At 43.7% G+C, this 15,981-nt stretch overlaps 1 protein-coding gene across 9 annotated transcripts in view; it reads left to right on the top strand.

The window, feature by feature from the left end:
* Positions 1 to 15,981, top strand: part of MAPKAP1 (MAPK associated protein 1) — a 257,275-nt gene that overhangs the window by 207,740 nt on the left and 33,554 nt on the right. For all 9 annotated transcript variants that reach the window (XM_078436493.2, XM_060608656.3, XM_060608659.3 and 6 more), the window contains one exon: positions 5,360 to 5,500. In XM_078436493.2, coding sequence (XP_078292619.2) covers positions 5,360 to 5,500 — 141 coding nt within the window. The remainder of the gene's footprint in view (positions 1 to 5,359; positions 5,501 to 15,981) is intronic.

Below are 15,981 nucleotides of genomic sequence, written 5' to 3'. Positions count from 1 at the left end.
CAGACAATAGTGGGTATTAATTTTCATTAATATGCCACAACTCAAGTGATTGATTCTTAAAGGGTAGTCGCAATGTGGAATCAGAACCATATCTATAAACTTGTGTACTAATTATTATTACTTTGTGCTCTTATAAGATAACAGGCATGAAAGGGGCAAATAATCTCTTACTATTAATATTGTGAAAATAGTATTGAGATTATGGCCGCCTGGACTGGTTCTTGGGGGTCACTCCCTCCAGTGAGTCCTGGACTCCTCTCCGAGAACCACTGGTTTGGGGTTTGCAGCTACCACCTACCCAGCGTCTCTGCTTGCTGCTGCTTGTAGGAATGCGGTGAGGTGGGAGGAGAAGGAGAAGCACAGCAGGAAGAACATGGATCGGGTTTAATAGAGCCGTCCCAGCTCTGCCTCTTCCCAAAAATGGTGTCTCGGGCAAGGTTTTGACCCACTCTTGACCTTTGATGTCAGAGTTAGGATTTGAACCTGCGTCTCTGAACTCTACGTTCTGGGTTCTTTCCAGTGTTTTTAAGCCTCAAGGCCACTTCCCAGCACTTGACTCTCTCAGCACCTTCTCTTTCTTTGCTGCAGGCCCTAGACTTTGCCTGCCTCCACCTTCCTCTCTTCTCTGCTTCCCTCTGACCCCTCTTGCCCTGGCCTGGTTTTGCCAGTAAGGTAGATACCCATTCCTGTTTCCTCCTTCCTGATTCCTTCCCCCACATAGCTAGGCTCCTTCCCCTTGTAGATTTTGCCCTTCAAACCTTTACCAATTGCATATGGGCTCTCTGCCATTCTTCCAGACCCTGGTGTCAGTCCATCTGAGCTCCGGTGCTCAAGTCACTTTTAGGTCCAACCCCAAAATTTGATCTATCACAATACATCTTTGAGTTATTGCAGCTCGGGCATTTTGACACGATACATTATGGTAATCCATAGCACATAGAGACATTAACACTCCCGACTTTGACAAAATACATTGTGAAGTCTTTGAAGGCACCATTACAATTTATCTTGTCATTCAGGAGGAGACCCAGTTCAGCATTAATGTAGATGAACACAGTGTGGCTTTTGTTTCATTTAATTGCTTATGACCTTTTTAATTGCTAATTTAACAAAATACCAAAGGGTTATGTTTCAATTAAATTAACACTTTGGGAGTGGTTTTTTTAATATATGTTTATTTTTAAGACATTCTGGCTCTCTCTGCTTTTTACTTGGAGTAGATAAAAATGTCTTCTCTTGAACAGAAGTGGGTTTTTAAATGTGAAGTTGATATATAGTAATAATTCTAATATGCAAATGATACAGTGCCTGCGTATGGTTGGATTCACTCCTTTCTAGAAGGATACAAACAGTAAAGGTATACATACAAAGTCTTTGAACTTTTCTGGTCCCAAAACATGCTTTTGGTATAATGCTCTGCTTTGGATGTTTGTCTTTGGATGTCATTTTGGATGTAAAATGTCTTTCGTACGCACCATTTATTGGGTGCTTCTTTCTGCCTTGTAATACTTTCTTTGTGTTCTGTAGCAAGTTTGTAAGCTCCTGAAGATCAGGAGCCCTGCCTTATCCTTACCAGTGTGCCTCCATAGGCGAGCATACTGCTGGCATGGGGACAGTAGTTGCAGGTTATATGGCTGACTGATCCGTACACACAGACGTGCCCCCTCCGAGCAGCGACACTCCTGAGCCTCTGTCAAAAAATGGCTCTATAACTCCGAAGACCGGAAGTTGTTCATGTTCGGCAGATGACCTGCTTGGGGGTGAGCAGCGTGTACTGGAGGCGAGTGCAGGGCTGTTGTCCTTTCCTACTCCCCCAGGAGCTGTTGCCCTTCTAATCATAAAAGCAAACACACCCCTTATCATCTGGGGCAAGGCTCAGAACTTACCTGAGTAACAGGGGGGCCTAAATCCTCAAATGGGATATGAATTTACACTGTTAGAGAGTAGAAGGTCAATGCAAGAAGCATTAGTGTGTTGAGCCAGCTCCAGCTACATAAGTCTTGAACAAAATTAATACAAGGGAATTGACAAGCCTTGCTGGTTATTCCATAGCTTTAAGACCTCTACTAAAATCCTATCATCTCATCTGCCCATTATTAACATTTCAGCAAAATATAAAGTTTTCATTAATCTCCCACAGCAAATTTAGGAGTGAAAACTGGCACTTGTTTGAGCTTTTAGGACTACATTAGCTGGTGTATTAAACAAAATATGTCATTCTTCAGTAGCTTCTGTAAGAAGCTAAATCAATTTCCAGCCATATTTATGCACCACTTTATCTAAAAGCATCTGAATTATCATTTACAGCTAAGATGCTTTATTAGCAGCTGGCATTGAAATTGCTCAGTAAAAAATTATATGTCACGTTATAGTAATTTTTAAATTGGTTTTAATCCAACATCATAAAATGTAAAACTCTTAAGTGTGTTTTTTTTTTTTTTTTTTTAGTAATTGGCATTTTAGCATAATGAGCTGTTACCTCTTTCCAAATCAAATACCTGCAATATTTAGAAAATACTAATTAGTAAAGAAAGCAGAAGTTCTTGAGCTAAGCTGTATCTAATAATGGCATTTTCTCAGATAAGATGACTTTAACTGGTTTTTAAAACATGAAAGGATTTTAACATTTTACCAAAAATTCTCCACAGCTCTCATATATAAAAGGTTCTAAAAATAGAAATAAACACATCTTCTCGGTTCTGTTTCAGGAAAGTGTATATTGGGGAAAGTGATTGATTATTTGAAACTCTATAAATTCTAGCCACTCTCTTGGTTTAAAATATGGACATTACCCAGAAGACAGTCATGCTCACAATGATGCCGTTTCTGTCCAAAATTACACATGTCCTAAAGAAAGGTAGTGAACTTACCTAATGATCCTCATAGATGTTGAGTGCAACTCTTCTGGTCCTCGTGATGTGATGTTGGCTAAGTCGCTCAGCCCCTCTGATTCTCCTGTGGCCGTGACAGCTGGCATTCATCAGTATATTTTTATTCAGCACTTGCTTTATCCTGGGCATGGTAGCACTAGCAGGGTTTAGGCTATAATGGTGAGTAAAGCAGTCACTCTGCCTGCTCTATTAGGGTTTGCAGTCCAGTGGCAGAGACAGACAATGACTAGCTGTGACAGCATTCTGCAGAAAAATGCTGGGTGCGGTGGCAAAGGGAGCTGAGCTACACTTGGGGGCCAGGGGTCAGGGAAGTTTCCCTGGAATGTCACTTGAGCTAGGCTCTTCAGGAAAAATACGTAGGACACCTGGAGGAATAGGTCAGGAGAGAATGAAGTGGGGAGAAGGGGACCTGGGCAGAGAGGACAGTATAATATATGCAGATGCTCAAAGATGGGACTGTATCACAGGCATGCAGTGAATGGTCCATTAAGGGAGAGGCTGCATCCTCCCTGAGCAGGGAGCATTATTGTGGGTGCTAGAGTGGTCCAAACTGGGAAAGTGTTTGGAAATCAAATGCACCGTTCCTAATAAAGGAGTTCAATGTGAAGGCATCAGAAACCAACTTTGACTTAAAAGCTTACCCTGTAGGCAATAACTGTGGGAAGGAAAAGCCTGTTAATTGTCAGGCTGCCAGTTATGTAACAGAATTTTCCCATTTTATACCCAAATCTAGAGTTTTCCGTTCCTCCAACTCTGTCCCAAGGAGTTCTCTTTGGGTTTCCCTGTGAAGCCATCTCTGAGTATTCAACACAAGGCTTGGGCACCCTGTTCTGGTTGGCCTCTGCCATACAGGTGCTTCCCTCCCACTGGTGAACGGTACCAGTAGCTGCACCTGCAGAAGACCACATTTTAAGCTGGGGAACGGGAAATAATTTAGCTTTGCTTAGTGTGGACTCAGGCACATGACTTTACCTCTCAAAGCCTCAGATTCCTCATCTGTATAATAGAGAAAATGAGTACCCACCAGGTTGGCATGAGGCTTAAGTGCATGTGTAAAGAGCTTAGCGCCATGCCTGATGTCTAGTGAGCACTCAAACGCACTGGTTCTTTATGTATTTTTTATTTATTTACTTAGCACAATTTAGTGAGGGCATACCAGTTGCCTGCACTGCTTGTAAATGATACAGAGATGAATGAGAAGCTTTACCGACCATCAAAAAGCTTCCAAATTAGGCCAGAGTGACCAGTCAACAATTCCAGTGCAAGATTGAATGTGGTCCTCTCTGACGGTAGAATAAAAACAATCATGACTGCTGTTTACTAAGTGTATTATGGTTAGATTCTTTAAATACATTTTGACATTCTGTGCATGGTAAAAACGGGCTCAGAGAGTTTAAAGTCACTTGACCTTAGATCATATAGCAAGTTAGAGGCACAGGAATTAAGCCCAGGGCTGTCTGGCCCCAGAGTCCAGTATAACCCAGATTCACAAATTCCAACTGCTGTGGAATTCAAGAGGAGATAGACTTTGAGCCGCCTTGAGTGGAGTTTTGACAAGTCCAGGGTAAGCTTGGAAGGCTACCACATGAACAAAGGGCCGGCAGTAGAAAAATCTAGACTTGTGTGCAGTCTGAGGAGTTTGGGAAGAGCTGAGAGAAGGTATGGCTGAGAAATAACAAGTAAAATTGAAAAATTACATGTTAGGCAGATTATGGACAGCCTTGATTGCTTGGCTGAAAACAGTGCCTCGTTCAGAAGGCCATGGGAAGCCAGGCAAGATTTTTGAGCACTGGCCTTCTTACTTGTCCCCAGTACACCTCTCAGGGTACTGGGCATGCACGAAGCTCTCACTAAACATTTGACGAGTGAATAAATGATCTAGGCTTTAGAAAGCTTTATGAATCAGACAGTCCTATGGTGGCTGGATCGCAGGGAGAGCTCGGTGGCTGGAAGGCCCATGAGGACACTGTTACACCCATCTGAGAGTGAGCAGGCTCGTGCCCACACCAGTGGAGACTGGGATGCAAGACGGGAAACTGATGAACACACAGTTTGAGAATCTTGCAAAGCACAAGATTTCTCCAAGAGCACGGATTACTTTTATGATCGGAAAAATTAATTCAGAAAAGAAGCAAGAAGGATGACCACCCATGCTTTTGTGGTTGTAACTTAACTCTCGTGGAGATGGAGAGCTTCTGGCGAGCAGCAGTTTTTCTATCCCTGTGAATCCCTGCTGCCCAGCCAAGGGCCTGCCATAGAATAGGCAGTGCTTGTGGTATTAATTGTTGAATGATGAATATGTTACCATTCTCTGTTTACTGGAATGGCATTATTGAGTCATCGCTCAGCCTTTTCTTCTCTAAATTAAATAGCCCATATTATTTTAATTTATCCCAGAGCATTTTAAGCAGACACCATTTTCCAAGCCTCATGTATCTTTATGTGTTAAACTGCTTTTTCTTCCCCAGGTTCAAGGGCAGACGGGGTTTTTGAGGAGGATTCACAAATTGACATAGCTACAGTACAGGATATGCTGAGCAGTCACCATTACAAGTCATTCAAAGTCAGCATGATCCACAGACTGCGATTCACCACCGATGTCCAGTTAGGTAAGTAAGTACATGAACCGATGATGGACTGAACCCTTCGTATCAGTGGTCAGTGTAGAAACAGGGAGAGAAACAACATCTGACTTTTATGTGACCTGAATGACTGACGGTAATTTGTTTTCAGAGAAAATGTTTAAACAGTGAAATATAAAGTACCTCCTTTTTCCCACCTGAGTGCTCTGTCTTGTCTTCTTTTTTTATGAAGCAGAAGATTAGAAATAGAACTAACCTGAGACTCTTTTCAAACTGATTGACTTCTGTGAAGTTCCATAAATCTTTTCGTTCTGTAATTTTCTACATGCTATCCTTAGAACCGCTTTGTAGCATTGCCACTTGCCTTTTTTAACCCAGGTGAATTCATTGCTTGTTCATTCATGACTTTATTCAGGAAGCTTTTTAATGATCTCAGAAGTTATATTTGGATCCTCACCGAATAATCCAGACCTTTCAATTAATATTTGGGATTAATCTGTGCTCGCTTCGGCAGCACATATACTCAAATATTTGGGATTAATCTGTTCCAATTAAGGCTACATTTCTGTTTTGACTTACATGTAACAAGAGTAGAAGTCTCGTAGTAGTCAACATAATATCATCATCATCACGGCTGTCATTTATAGGTGTCTGCTGTGTGTTAAACACTGTGCTAAGTGCTTTACATACTCTGCAAAACTACCTAGAAGGTGGGTATTTGTGTCTTCCCCATCTAACAAAGAAGGTAAATGAGGTGCAGAGGGGTGACGTCTGTGGCCAAGCTCACACAGCAGGTAGTGTGAGGAGCAGAACCCTGGTTTGGCCAACTGAAGTGCACCTGCTCCCTCCGAAAGGACACCGGGGGGAGCAGGGAGCAGGTGTGGGTGCCAGGCTTAGTCAGGGAGCGGACCTGGCTCTGCCACCTGCCTCTGCCACGCCACCCCTTCCCGGACCTCGTTTGCTTGTGTGTGAAGGGGGGAGGTTTGCGCTCCAACGTCGAGGCCCGCCGATTCTGGGTTTCTCACAAATGCTCCGTATGTGTCTCATAGTAAAGTCTTTTGTAATGCTGGTGTTAGTCTGGCTAATTTGTAATAAGCCTCAAAAATCTCTTCAAATACTCCTTCCCAGCCTCACTGACTGGAGCTTGAAACACGCTGACAGCACAGCTTAGTAGGTAAGAGGGGACCCTCGGATGTACAAAGCTCTGAATCGTGGCTCTGTCGGTAACCAGCTGTGTCAGGCAAGTGCCTTCATCTTTCAGAGCCTCAATTCCATTCTAACTGGGAATATCAGTAGCACCAACTTCTTAGGATTGCCTTGGGGAGCAAGTTAGGCCATGTGAAGCACTTAGTACAGGGCCCGACGGGTGGTGGACCCCCTGTAAAGGAGAACTTGTGGTGGAGAGGCAGGGCTTTGGACAGACTCTGGAGCTAGAGGCCTGGGTTCAAACCCTGGCTCGTTTGTCCGCTGTATCACCACAGGCAAATGACTCAGAGCCTCTGTTTCCTCATTTGTAAAGTGAGGATAATAATCCCTGTCTCACAGATGTCCTTACAGGGATGAAATGACACCACACATGCACACTACTCAGAAAGGCACCTGGCACATATAGCAAGTCCTCAGTAAACACCAGCTGCTAAGATGATGATGATTCGAACAGACTAACTAGATGGATTAGCACCCAGTAACTTTGAACCAAAACACAGAACCCACCTTTTTTTCCTCTTTCTGGACCTGTTTCTGCCTCCTTAAAAAAGAAGGAAAGAGGGAAGGAAGGAAGGAAGGAAGGAAGGAAGGAAGGAAGGAAAAAGAAAGAAAGAAAGAAAGAAAGAAAGAAAGAAAGAAAGAAAGAAAGAAAAAGAAAGAGAAAGAGGGAGGAAGCTAAATATCTAAATTGTAAAAAAAAATTGCTTATTTAATGTCGATTCTTAAACATAAAATTCTTTGGTGTTTTTCTTCCTGGAGCTGCTTTTCCTGGTACTTATAGAAATAAAAATAATGAGGCTACTCAAAAAGAAGCCAGATTCAAGAAAGGGGGTGGGGGGGGTAGAAGTACGTACTTTATTATTCCACTACGTACCATTCAAAAATACACAAAAATAGCGTTGGTGCTATAGTGGTGAGCGTAGCTGCCTTCCAAAAATACAGTCATCTGCTGTGCAGGAGTAATGAAGGTGGTCATCCTGCTGGGAGAGGAGGCTGTAGTGACTGCAGGGGAGACTTGGGATGCTGGTAAGGTTCTGCTTCTTGATCTGGGTACCGATTACATGGGTATGTAGACTTTGTGAAAAAAATCAAGTTACACTGGGCTCCTGGGTGGCTCAGTCAGTTGAGCTTCCAACTTTGGCTCAGGTCATGATCTCGTGGTTCATGAGTTCGAGCCCCACTGCAGCTCGGAGCCTGGAGCCTGCTTTGGATTCTGTGTCTCCCTTTCTCTCTGCCCCTCCCTAGCTCGGCTCACTCTCTCGCTTGCGCGCTCTCTCTCTCTCTCTTTCAAAAATAAATAAAAACATCAAAAAAAAATTTTTTTAAGAAAAAATCAAGTTATAGATACTCTTACAACTCATGCATTTTCTGTTGATATATTTTCAATTAAAAGTTTACTAAAATAAGAATGCTTCTCAGACATCTAGTTTGGGTTTGCCTACAGTACCTTCCCAGTAACAAAGGAGTGGCTCTGGTTTTAAGGAGCCCAGTAAGTAGCCGGACTGCAGCCAAGACAGAGGTCCAGGCTACAAGGCAGGGATTTTCCCAGGGAGCACAATCAGTAAATCCACCCATCCCCAAGGTAAAAAAGCAGTGCTTTGGAAAGATTACCAAGATCGTGAGCTTCTTTCCCTGTTTTTTTTTTCCAAAGGCAAAAAAGCCAAACTTTAATTCATTAGATTCTGACATGTATATTCATTTAAAGGAAGAAGTCCACAAAAGGATCTGTGGGAAGAGCCCAACTCTGTAGTCAGGATTGGGTTTAAATCCCAGCATTACCACTTACCCCCAGTGTCTCCTTGGACAAGTCCCTTTTCAGGCTTAGTTTTTGTCATCTGTAAAATGGGAACTCTAATGTTTACCTTTCAAGGTAGAATAAAATAAAGTGTTTGGCCCAGAGCAGCTGTATTCTGAAAGGAGGCTCATCTTAGTTGTTGTTACTATTGTCACTGTTACTTATTTTGCCCATGGCTTTCTGTCCAAGCCTACCATCTTGAAATTAGCCTGATCACTTAGATTAGGTAGTGGCTCTGTTGGCAGAGTTTCACTTGTAGCCACAGTGGAGGACACTTGTCAGGTAGAAGTGGATGATGACAGTGGTGAGGATATCTCTCCCTGGAGCAGTGGTTCTCAGAAGTGTGACTAGAGGCCAGGTCCCAGTCACCTCTGGAAGTTTCCAGTGGTACACATGGCACCCTCTGGTGGTGAGTCCTGGCTCCAAGGAGCTTCTGAACAGTCAACCGTCAGAATATCTGTTTCAGTTACGAATCTACACTCAGTCTTACAAACAGAGCATTATGAACAGAAACTTCATATATTAGTCCTAAGGAATTTTGTGACAGTTACATAAACTCTGCCTGTGAGTACTATACCATGTGATTAATAAATAAGCTCATTTCCTGTTGCCATGTAGATGAGTTCTATAACTTCAGATCCCCTTTCCCTCGCGAAGCAGGTGACACCCTTTCATTTTAACAGTAACGACAATAAAAACCGGCAGAATAATCCAGGAATTCCTTCTTTCCAAAACTGACTCTACTGTAAAGGATAGGGCAGCAAACAACGCACTTTTATGAGCATTTGAGTGAGCAGCTGGATTCTGAGATCAGTAAATAATTTATTTTATTTCAACTGACTAGCCAGGTGCTTCAGATCTTTCCTGACACTGATGGATGGTCTCCTCTGCTCATCCATCCTGTGTCAGTCAGAGCAGAGATTTCACTTGCCCCCTGTGGCAAGTTCTTCTAAGTGGTAAGTGTCTGTGTGCAGCATTTCCCCAGTAGCTCTGCTGATTCCACAGAAAACTCCCCGTCCACTCTGAGTCAGTGGTACGCAGGAGCACGCAGCAGCGATCAGAATTCCCCAGCTCCGCGGCATCATCACAGCTGCTTGTCTCCCGATCGGGTAGTCGTGGCCTGTGCTCCCGTTTTTGCCATCTGCCATCTGCTTCTGAGAAAGGCGAGGAGGGACGCAAATTTGGATCTGCAAGACCCTAACTTAAACTGATTTTCCACCAGACTTTTCTGTGATTGAAAAACTTTATTGGAGTCCCGTAGTGAAACCTGCGGCAAAGACCTGATCTTTGTAAATAATATTAAAAAGAATTACAATTTTCTTCAGTTTATTTATTTCTTTTGAGAAAAAAAGCACAAGTGGGGGAAGGGCAGAGAGAGAGAGAGAGAGAGAGAGAGGAGAGAAAGAATCCCAAGCAGGCTCTGCACTGTCAGCACAGAGCCTGATGCGGGGCTCGAACCCACAAACCGTGAGATCATGACCTGAGCTGAAGTCAGATGCTTAACAACTGAGCCACCCAGGTGCCCCAGAATTACAATTTTTAAAGGCAGTTATTTATCAAGTGCTTGCTATGTGCCAGGCACTTCGCTGATCACTCTTATATTCATTGTCTCCTATAATTATATCACTATTACTGGATAGTACTGATATTATCTCCATTTTTTATATCAGGAAACTAGGGTATAGGGAACAATTACTCATCAAGTAATGAAGCTGAGATCAGAATCCAGACTGTCTAAAGCTTCGTCCTGCACCTAACTACTATATTATGCCTTGAATGCAAATTGTCATCACACTAATACTCTTTAGCTCTAGGACAATTTTCAGTGTACTGTGAACTTTCCCCCCATCACCTTATTTAATCCACACAGAGCAGTGATGATGTTATTCCCATTTCATAACAAAAAACCAAGGCTTGGAGGAGTAAATGAAGTAATGTGATGCACATAGAGAATTTAGTGTTGACTGGCACGTAGCTATTACTTAATAAGCACTAACTTTCCTTCCCTCCCCCCTCCGCTCCCCAGCCATCAGGATAGACAGGGGGGTATCCAGTCCCAGTAACAGAACTGGGACTGAAGCCCAGTCCCATACGGCGAACCCAATCCATCAAGCCATGGATGTCTCAAATAATCTCTCTGAAAGGTTTCATGGTTTCCTTCACGAAGGAAGTGATTACTTCTAGTTGGCCAGTTCCAGAGATTCTGCACATCCTCACTCTTCCCCCTGCCCTAGCATCTGGGGGTCAGGGTCAGCATAGCATGCACGCCGCTGTTCCATCCTCTGTTCACATTGTCAGTCAGTCACTGCCCTTCTTCCCTCTGGGCCCAGAATCGTTTCTAACACAACCCTATAAGCGAGCCCTCGCAGTCAGTTCAAGTTGGTTCTTTTTTTTTTTTTTTTTTTTTTTAATGTTTATTTATTTATTTTGAGAAAGAGGGCGGGAGGGGGAGAGGGAGAGAATCCCAAGCAGGCTCTGCACTGTCAGTACAGAACCTGACAGGGGCTCAGGCCCACAAACCATGAGATCATTACCTGAGCTGAAACCAAGAGTCGGACACTTAACTGACCAAGCCACCCAGGCGCCCCTGAAGTTGGTTCTTAAGTTGAAATCTATTCACCATCCCTGCTGTGCCAGCCTGGAAGGTTTACCACACAAAACCGTCATGCCTAACCATTCGTGTATTCCTTGAAAACGTCCTTGGAATATTTCATCTTGTCTGCTTCCTCTCTGTGTTGGGCCTAAAAGTACAGATGCCCTTAAGTGTAGCCCTTGCTTGAGCTTATACCACGTTGAGGTCATTTCCATTAATGTGATCTACCCATATGTCTGATGCTGGGTGCCTGACCATAGGATCAGGCACTAGGACGTGTGCGGCCAAAAATGCCAAGGCTGAGAGCTTGAAATGGGTTTGGAGAAAATCAAACTCAAAGGGTCAAGTATGGATGCCAACCAGGATCTAGGACACCCATAGCGTTCTGTCAGTAAGTATTTGTTGGCCGCCTGGTAGAAGCCGGATTGTGATGCACCAGCCAAGAGGCTGCCAGAAATCCACGTAAGAAACGGAGCAGAGAAGGCCAAGATACCACCGTTGGGTACCTCTTAATTACGTAGTACCTCAGAGCAGCGATTGTGACCCTGACTGTATATCAGAGTCGCCGAGTCCCTGATCTCATCCCGGGCCTGCTAGTCAGAATCTCCCCGTAATTATGGGATTTGGGAAATGCAGCATCTCGGCATCCAGAGGACTTTCTTGCCCCTTACCTATTGGTCCAAGGCTTGTTTTTACTGGGAAGGTTGGCTTGGAGTCCCTGATATAGGGTCTGAGGCTGAGAAGTGCCTTGACAGTTGTGCCACTGTGCTAACTTGATCCCTTCCCTTTATCATTTGTCAGTATAGACCTATCCCCATGGCACCAAAGGTATAGGTCACTGAATCTGTAATATACCGTGAATTCCATCTGCGTCATAATTGCATATATAACCTAACATCATTCTGTGTAAGATGTACAGATTCTGTATAGGATTTACAGATAAAGACTGTTTCATAAAATCTCTCTGAAAGGTTTCGTGGTCGCCTCCACTATCTCTTCATAAAACAATCCATATGTATAATCGTAACACTTGTGATCATGGTAGTTATTTATCAAAAGTATCAAGTACAATAGCACATATCATAGAGAAGGCAGAGAGGTTTCATCTCATAAACTGACTCCAATCAAGTTTGTAATGGCTGCCCAGAGCATTATGCTGAGGCAGCATCTGGAGCTGCGTCTGAGGGCAACATAAAGAAACTCTGTGATTGATTAAAAATGCCTGCCCTGAGCCTGAGCATGATGAGAGGCAGCATATTTGCCATCTATTGTCTAACCTGGTTTATCTGTCCTGTTGCACTTACCATTTAACCCCCTGGTCAATACCTACAAGCCAGCACTCAAGGAGGACTTCATTACATTGCTATTTTTTAATATACAGCATGCAAACTTAAGAAGCACATTAATAACACAAGACTGAGTGAAAGCAAGCAGCTGTGGCCTGCACTTTTTTTTTTTTTTTTTTTTTTTTTTTTTACTCCTTGGGCTCACTCTGGTGCTGTGTGGCTCTATGAATAAAATATTTGCCCCTGTTATTTTCCACTTGGGGCACCTGTGGAGTATAGTTCGAGTAATTACATAATCTGGAAATGTAGGTTCTTAGCAAGTGAATTGATTTTCCCTCCTATTTCTGTTTCATTTTCTTACTGAGTACTAAGGAGATCTCCTCCTCCATTCAGACACATGAAAATGATCATGAGAGACATTCATCACACTTAGCTCCAAAATCCCTGGGTCCATTGAGTAATTTGAGGATGGCAATTCTAGTATCACATGATTATTCTGTCCCTGTTGTGACAACATTTTCTGAACCAAAATTTGGAATAGAGTTTAACAAGTACTAATGAGCTTATGAAATAGCAGGACAAATACTATCAAGACTGCCTCCAGAAAAAAAATTTTTTACCAGATTAGTGCTTACTGCAGTACTTGGGTTGAGGAAAGATCCCCTGATAGGAAGTGTCAGAAGCTCTAGGGGTTTTTTCTCACTGTGTACCTTCCTCTAATTCCTTGCTCCCAGATCTGCCCTTTTGAGAATACCTGTTGAGTACTCCAGGGCTACTAATGACAATGTATGAGGTTCCTCAGATGGTTAAGAAAGCCTTGAGAACTGGGAAAAGTGGAGAGCCATTGGCATAATGAAATTAATGGGAATAGGATAATGGAGTGTCAATCCAGCTTCTGTATTCCTTTTACCCTGCCCTCAACCTCGGCACTTGAGCTCCAACATGATACCAGGGCCTGAACATGAGAAAGATCTGGTCTTTCCACCCTCTGTAGGTGATAATCACAAATGCTCTTAGGAAATGACATACTGCTTCCTAACTGACGCTGAAAGCTCACCTGAAGCATCTACTTGCCAGGAGAATGTTTAGTTTGGGAATCTAACGCCCTCAGTACAAAATCTTTGTAAACGCCTTCTTACAGAGAGAGCTTAGTCCTCATCCAGGGACAGGTGTTACTGGGTGGAACAGTCTCGGGTCTCATCCAGTCAGCTCCACCCTTGTGCCCATGCGGTGCTGTGTACAGCTGTGTATTCATGGACTCATTCCTGTTCAGGCCACTGCTTAGTTTTCATTCTAAGGATAAAGGCCTAGTCAAGTATACTCACACTTGTTACCGAGTCCCTAACTGACCACACATTGGAATTGGTAGCTCTTAGCTATGGTTCCCAAAAGGTTTCAGATGATTAGCCCTTGAATGGAACCAGTGATTCTGGGGCCCAGTACCCCCACTTGATCTCAAGAATGTAAGGCTCCACTGGGTATCATTATAGTTGTGGCTAAAATATTGTATTGTTACCTATTTGGGGTCCCTTAGGGAGACAGTGCTTTTTATACTGTATTGCATTTGCTCATGATGTGAATATACCCACTATATAAACTTGATGCATTGAGACAGGAGAGGTGGTCTGTTTAAACCCTGGCCTGATAGTCTGGGGATGTGAATTACGGGTACAGCGCTGTCATTAATGGGTGACATCAGACAAGTCATATCCCCACCCTGAGCCTCAATTTCTTCATATGGAGAATGAAAGCCCCAGACTGGGTGATCTCTGAGGTCTCATTAAGCCCAAACAGCCTTTGTGTCTGATCCTGTGTGTAAATTCAGGCAAGTTTCAAAGACTTCCCTGAATGCTCTGTGGATGCTATCGATTGGCTGTGTGGATTCAGCACAATCCACTCCAGCAAAGAGTTGTTCATTGGCACTCCCAGGGGCTTTTCCAGGCTTTCACAGACTCTAGGTAACCCGAAGACAAGAGGATTGTAGAATTGTATAAAAAACTACTCCAGGATTTAACAACAGTGGAGCTTTTCTAGTCTTAGATTCAAAGTTGTAGGAAATTGATGAATGAACCACAGCTCGTGATGTCTGAACAAATAAATAACAACTGAGGAAATACACTGAGGCATGGAATATTAAATGCCCTAATTTTTGCCAAACTGGTGTTTTAGCTTCTTAGAAGGGCATTTTAAGCGTGCCTTAGGGGAGATTGTGCCTCCTGGGAGTCAAGCATGCGCCTCTGAGACAGTAGGAAGTGGCAAGCTGGTTGGGAAACAACCCAGAGTTGGTCAGATAGACCTGGTTTTCAACCCAGCTTTGCCATTTACTGACTTGATACACCCTGCCTAAGTACATCATTTCACCTTTCTGCAGTTCATCTCAGTAATAATCTTACTAAAACCTGAGCCCTTATTATTTTTTAAAAATTTGTTTTAATGTTTATTTACTTTTGAGACGGGGGTGGGGGGGGACGGGGCAAGGGCGCAGAGAGAGAGTAGGAGATGCAGAATCTGAAGCAGGCTCCAGGCTCTGAGCTGTCAGCACAGAGCCCAACACAGGGCTCTAACTCACGGACCACGAGATCGTGACCTAAGCCAAAGTCGGACACTTAACCGACTGAGCCACCCAGGCACCCCGAGGCTTATTATGTGCCAGGCATTCTGCTGAGTGTTTTACATGCTTAGGCCACCCCATCTTCATGGCATCCTGGGAGCTGGTACTGTTTGTTACCCCCTTTCACAGAGGAGGAAGCTCAGGCTTACCCAGGGAGAAGCACCTTAACCCAGGACAACAATGGGGATGTGCTGGCAAAATCAAGATCTAGAGACCTAGGAGGTGGCTGGGAGGTGCCGGGGGTTCTCCTAGCAAGAGTGGTCCCACTGCTCCAGCTGTGACAACGGTTTTCCTGGTGTCGAATATGGACTCTAGGTTGCAGAGAAGTATGGCCAATGACACTTGGTAATGGGAGGTTATTGCAAGGATGCGTGAGGGCGAGAATGTTGGTCTCCCCAGGCAGACAGTCATTCTGGATCCTGGTTCTTCCAAGGCTGTGATGTAGAGCAGGTCCCAGAGATAATGCCCCCAGACTAGGGCCAAGCAGATCCCTTGTTCACATCCCTCCCGGCTCTCCTTGTGCTCCCTGTCCAGACTTTCAGCACAGGGTCTGTGTCACATCCCTTAGCCCAGTGCCTAACTCCTGATAATGATAGTCATGAGAAATAGTGGCGTAGGTCACAGCGATATGTGAAGCCCTATTTCCAAGCACTTTACAAGTCTTATTTAATCCTCACAAAAGCCCAGAAGGTAGATTCTGTTATCATCACCATTTTACAGCACCTTGCCCAAAGTCACATAGTTAGGAATTAAGGAAACTGATATTCAAACTCAGGACTCTCTGACTCTGAAGTCTCTATGCCTAATCTCTCTGCACTACTGCCTTTAAATATAAAATGGGCTCTACTGCCTTCCAGATAGAAGTGGGTAAGCTCTCAGTAAGTTGGTCAACACAAAAGGACCCAGCACAGAGCTGCCCAAAGTAGATATTCAGTCTGTTAGCAGAAGATGATATACATGCTAATTTCCTTTTATGGCCATCTTTTGTGTAGTTAAAACAGACAAGGGTCTCCTTGT

Source organism: Panthera onca, chromosome D4 (genome assembly GCF_046562875.1).
Source record: "Panthera onca isolate mPanOnc1 chromosome D4, mPanOnc1 haplotype 2, whole genome shotgun sequence".
Classification (NCBI taxonomy): domain Eukaryota; kingdom Metazoa; phylum Chordata; class Mammalia; order Carnivora; family Felidae; genus Panthera; species Panthera onca.
This window is presented reverse-complemented; position numbering and strand designations above follow the sequence as displayed.